We start from the raw sequence: 5,813 nt of genomic DNA on the forward strand, positions 1-5,813 counted from the left end.
AATTTTTCATACACTGAAACCGCGTTCACTGAGAGCGGCCAACAATCGTAAATCGTTCGTTCGTCATCCATACAGAGAATGGAGGCTACCAATTTGAAGAAGAGATGGAAAGCAAATTTTCATAAACAAATATGAGATAGAACTCAATGAACTTCTTCGTGGCAGGATAATCATAAAACTGTGGGTATGTAAAAAAGCTGGATGACACATACATATACACACCATCTGATATCGGTTATTGCGAACACGAGAAAATAAAATGTAAATAGCTATGAATTGGTTAAAAAAAAAAGCTACTCTCTGTTCTCTTCCTTATTCCGTATAGTTTCTTGCGCATGCAGTCTGATGTTTCTTCTAAACTGATTCGACCAAAGGAATACCCCACAATTATCCAAATTAGTAGTTTTCTTAATATTGTTTTCTCATGGAATTTTTAAATACTTATGGTTCATTAGACGATTTAACTTTTTTTTTCAAAACTCAACTTTACAAACTTTTTTCTTATGTATAACATAATTTTTAAATTCTCTTAATACTCTTCATGGTTTGCCAAACTTTTTGGACTGCAAACTGCATTCATTGTTTCGAGCTGATGGACAAAGTAATTAGTGAATCCCAACTTAACGCCATATATGGATGTCCATTTCTCAACTAAGTTTATTCCTCGGTAATGTTTTTTTTTTCTATTTCTATTATTCTATTAATTCTATAATGCTATAGGAGGGCAGTGCCCTTAATGCCATACCATTTGGCCTCATTTGAAATGAGCAAAGGAGCTTAAGTTTTTTCTATCCAAATTCATCCGGCACATGATATTGATCTTCATCATGCCTTAACTAGAACAACCAAGCTGATAGCTGGATTGAATTTCCCCTTATACTATGTTTAAAGTCCGGTATTTATCATGGCCTTCTGAAACCTTGCTCATCCTGTCCTATCTGGTACTAGAAAAGATTACTTTAGAAATTTTTCAAGTGTGCTTTCCTGAAATGCTGAAAGACCGCGGTGAATATTTTGTAAATGACATTTGATACTGGAATCTTCATGTTTTGGCAAGTTCGTATTGGATAATAAACAGCTTACAAAATCGGATCTATCTGTTTCATCCTTTTTTTTTATGTGGCACGACATCCCCTAGTGGGACAAGGCCTCTCTCCGAAGAGAGTTTGTGTGACCGAAAGACGGTATATTATAGATCCGGTGGTCAGCCGTTCGTAATACCGGGGGGTGCCATACTCGAGATTCGATCCCACACATGTGGCGTGGTGTTTCCTCGCGCTACCGCTGCGGCATGGGTACCCCCCATGGTTTCATCCTACATGCAACAAATAACTAAAAATGACTATTATTTTTAATATCGCGGGCATAAACTCGACACTTACTTGATCAGATAAATTCGGTGACATTTCAAAATATTCCACACTTTTGTTCACACAAATCTAACTTTTATGAAACTCCGTTTTATTGAAACACACGAAAACCACCTTCGTTTGAGGATCACTTTATCGATTCAGTTCGTTTGATACGACTCGTGAATGTGCTCGTAACCGAGCCGCATGAGATACTGAAACGATTTGTTATCGGTGAGCTCGCCTAGCTCTGGCGCTTCCAGGAAGTATTCCAGCGGCGGAAGAAAATTCTCCAGCCGTCCCCCGTCAGAGATGAAGCACAGATCGATCAGCTTGAAGAACAGCATATTCTGCATGCTATCGAGTGGGGAGTTTTTGTTGTAATCTTCCCACGAGTCGCGCTGGATGGCAGCGCACCAGATCCGCTGGCGCACCTCGTCCGGATTAGCGAAGTATGGCAAAAGAGCCAGTGCGTGGTGGAACTCTTTTTCGCTTGATATACCGGACACATCGGCAATGAAGAGCTATGTGAAAGGAGGAAAAAGTATTTTCATGAGGACATTTGATGGATAAAGAATCGTTTTTTGGTAAAGTTCTGCTTACATTGACCATTTCGTCCGGTGTGAGAACCTTCACGTCCTTCGAGTCGTAACCGAAGTGTTCCAGCAGTTCGGATGGAATATTTTCCTGGATCTCGATCAGTTCCAGCTCGGAGTTGAGCTCGTTTAGTAGCGGCCCGTGCATCTCCCCGTCGGACGCCAGCAGGCAAAGCTTTGCGAGGCAAAGTATCACCCGTTTGCGGGCCAACAGTTCCAATTCACGCTGTGCCAACGCACCGAGCACTTTGGCCGCCTGCAACAGCTCCCCGTTGAACACGAGTTGAATCCAGGCCATGGACGGGTGATCGACCAGGAAGCGGCCCAGCTCGGACGGATTGTTCTTGAAGCGCTGCAGTATGTTCCCTTGTTTGCTCTGGCGCATGTGCCAGCTGATGGCAAACTGTGCGAAATCATGCTCCCGGTAGCGCTCAATGTACTCGTCCAGACGCTCCTGGTTGTTGGTTTTGTCGCAGATTTCCACCAGCGCCTGGAAGTCCAGATATTTTTCGGCCAGCTTTGCCGCCATCTCGTACTGCTCTGCTTCCACTGTAAGATGAAAAACATAAGCCAGGCATCCATGCGTTAAACTATTTACTATTACTTACAAAATGGGTAGATTAGGTCACTTCTTTGTGCTTTGTACTGCTGCAGCAAGACGTCGTATTTATCCGGATCGTGGATGTGCTCCAGGTACGTCTTGCGTCCATCCAGAACGTAGTCGACCAGTTCGGTCATATGCGTGAAGTGTTTGGCGCGGAACTCAGGTTCGGCCGTTCCTTTAATTCCTTCCCGCAGCGTGGTGCTGACCATGTGCGACAGGACATCCCTCAAACCACGTTTCCCCGAAGCTGCCGTCCACGGGACGTACTCGTACCGATTGCTCAGCCCCTCTCGCACCGTGAACATTTCAACCTTTGTTTCACGGAACTTAAGTACCTCCTGCAGCACGGTCAGTATGATCGTGTTCACTTCGACCAGGGCCGTCTGGACCTGAATGGGACTGCGTTCCTCCTTTACGTACCGGTCGACCAGTTCGGCGAGTACATGGAAAAGCTCCTCCACTCGGCTGGTCTGTGCGTAGAAAAGGTCCTGCGGGATGAGATTGGGAAACGGAACCGAGCGGTTCGATTGGCGCAGCACCAGACTGATCGCTTCGTCGAGTAGTCGCGCGTGGCCACTGTGCAGGCAACGTAGCCCAATGGCGGCCACTATCTTCTCCCCGATGTCCGAGAGACACTGCGCCGTAGTGTGGATCTCTCCCGTATTTGTTGTGGTGCCACTGACCGCACCCAAACGGTCCCAGAGGCCTCGACTGTGCAGGAACTCGATGAACAGTGTGTACGCAACGTTTTTCTCTCGCAGCTGCTGGACGATTTGCATCGAGGTAGACGATCCGAGGGCGTGCCGGTCGGTCACTTCCCAGCGTGGATCAGCCGCCGGTGTGTCGTCGGCCAGATCGATCGCTATCTTAAGCACTGTACGATCGAGCACCCCGTCGACTTGGTCGCGTTGCGAGGTCGTCTCCAACAGCGATTGGATGAGTTCATCCGCCATTGTTGTGTTTCGCTTGACGTGATAGATGAAGGCGGCCTTCAGCAAATGCACCGGATCGTCCGGCTCGGTTGCGAACGATTCGGTCAGCTCGTCCGGATCCAGCTCGTACAGCACCAGATTGCCCGCATTGATTGCGGACGGTGCGAAGATTGACTGCTTCATCGAAGCCATGGTCGGGTCGGCAGCGCCGGAAACGTTCGAATTGAACACGTCCGACGAGAACGACGAGTTGAACATCTCGCTCGGATCAAAGTCCGACGGTGTGACGATGACGACCCCGTTTAGGCGGGTGAAAAACAGTGGCAAGTTTTGGAAGCAATTGCCCATCAGGATTGCATTTTCGTGCTTGCTGAATTCAATCTTCTCCACGCTGCTTTCGGTGGATGCCACCGGTCCGCTGCTTAATGCCACCGGTAAAATGAACCGCTCGTTGTACACATAGGCGAAGCTTCGATTGGCAATGAACCGGAAATCCATATCGTCCGTCACGCGCTCCGGATTGTAAAGTCCCTGGTAGCGCAGCATGGTGGTTTCGGTCAGCGTGAACGTATTATTCGAGTCGAACACGAACGTCATCAGGGCGTACTGGACCTGGGGCGATCGCTGGTGGTTAGCGGCCGCTGAGAGCACGATCACGCCACGGTCGGTCGGTTGCATGTCGAGGGGCCACTGCTCGATTTCCGATACGTCCCGTGTGCTCCATAGTTTTTGGTGAAAGAAATCGCGCATTTTTTTCACGATTTCAACATCTTCGCTGAGGAATCGCTCAGTTTTGCTGTTCGGTTGTAGCGCCCAGCGTTGAATCCAGCGGTCGGCCAACACTGTGACGTGCCACTCATTGGCGGACATCTTCTCACAGGTAATTTTCACCAACTTCTACCGATAGAGAAAGTTTATTTTGACCATCAGCCAACAGTGTAATATATTTATTCATACGAACGAACTTACATTTTCCCGCTCCTGGTTGTTGTGCATGCCGATGATAATCGAAGCGAACCGTTTGCCAATACTGCCCAAGAAACCCGACGGTGGCTTCATGAGCCGCGCCTGGATGCTCGTGTGCCCCTGATGCAAGTCCACACTCAATCTTACCAAACTGCACGTGGTTGTGGCCAGGATGAACTCACACCCGCCGAGTGGAACTAGCTGCTGAAACTCCTGACCCTCCAGGATGTTGCTTTCGTCGATTGACGAACCGTCGTGCAGGATCGACTGCCAGTAGCGCACGTCACCCGCCGGCGAAACGGCCATACAGGACGCCCCGGCCGTCGTTTGACCCTCGCAAACGAACACCGACACTAGCGTCGCCTTGTGCCCGATGTCGCAGTGCGGCAGCATAAGCTCCCAAATTTGTGACCCAACTTTGCGAGCGATTTTCGAAACGGATTCCTTAGCAAACCCCCCGCCGCCGCCACCGCTGGTGGATTTTTGAATAGGATTCTCACAGTACTGCCAAACGAACAGCCGGCGTCCCTGTACCAACCAGGCCCATCCATTTTGGCTATAGTTTACCGACACGGGAATGTTTCGATCGCTGTACGACAGCATATTTGTCACTTGTACCGGCAGCACCAGTCCGTACGTTTCGAGAACGTTGTACTCGGATTTGGCCACCACATCCTGTTTGGAAACGTTCAACCGAGACGAAAGGCTGTAGCGACTGGAAGCAAATCAAGTGCATACGCATTAGATACGGCTAACGGGGATGTACGGTACCTTTTTACATTACCCAGAGCCCTGCCGGGTGAAGTTGGTCGTGTTGTTTGAGCGGCCTCCGCCACCGGGACCGGCAAAGAAAGAACCGGCCAATGATTGTCGCGAGCGCGAGACATTAGTATTCTTCGCCGGTCGCATACCGACGGAAAACGATCGGTCCATTTGGCAGTGATTTCAAGATTGTTCGGGCACACTAATAAGCACAGAAATGTAACAAAATACACAGGATTTTCTAACTAGCTTTTGCTTTTTAGCGCGTAGCGTGTGTAATTGTTTATAAACGTCACTTTTTCCGTCGGTTGAGTGAGACGAATGTCAAAATGACGTTTAAAATGGAAGGCTGCGTACGTGAACATTTGAATTAAAGTACGCTGCCGAAGTAACCGAAAAAATGCATGCCACATGGCTTTATAAAAGCCATGTTAATTTGGACGATTATGTATGTTTATAAATTCAATTCCATAACATTATGCAACGTATATGACCAAGCTTTACGTAACATTTCCGGTTTCGTTAAATGTAAACTTTTCCCTGTGCTCAATAATTTATGAAACCTTGCAAGTTCTTTCCATCTTCCCATTCGAATAAAAAAAAG

General features: G+C 47.9%; 1 protein-coding gene across 1 annotated transcript; it reads right to left on the reverse strand.

Annotated features, from left to right (window-relative positions):
• Window positions 1-1,452: 1,452 nt before the first annotated feature.
• On the reverse strand, window positions 1,453-5,397 carry LOC131286413 (nuclear pore complex protein Nup133). Its single transcript, XM_058315360.1, has 5 exons — window positions 5,232-5,397; window positions 4,451-5,162; window positions 2,554-4,378; window positions 1,953-2,494; window positions 1,453-1,873 (listed from the first exon to the last, which is right to left on the reverse strand). Exons 1-5 carry the CDS (start codon window positions 5,378-5,380, stop codon window positions 1,511-1,513), a joined length of 3,591 nt encoding a protein of 1,196 aa, XP_058171343.1. The 5' UTR covers window positions 5,381-5,397; the 3' UTR covers window positions 1,453-1,510.
• Between the last annotated feature and the right edge of the window lie 416 nt (window positions 5,398-5,813).

The sequence above is a fragment of the Anopheles ziemanni genome, chromosome 3 (genome assembly GCF_943734765.1).
Source record: "Anopheles ziemanni chromosome 3, idAnoZiCoDA_A2_x.2, whole genome shotgun sequence".
Lineage (NCBI taxonomy): Eukaryota > Metazoa > Arthropoda > Insecta > Diptera > Culicidae > Anopheles > Anopheles ziemanni.

Bases quoted from the DNA above. Each gene is read 5' to 3' on its own strand.
- LOC131286413 (XM_058315360.1), bottom strand. From the start codon at position 5,380: ATGGACCGATCGTTTTCCGTCGGTATGCGACCGGCGAAGAATACTAAT. The intron at 4,379-4,450 runs GTAAGTTCGTTC...CTCTATCGGTAG, and splicing joins ACAACCAGGAGCGGGAAAAT to AAGTTGGTGAAAATTACCTG. The intron at 1,874-1,952 runs GTAAGCAGAACT...CCTTTCACATAG, and splicing joins CACCGGACGAAATGGTCAAT to CTCTTCATTGCCGATGTGTC.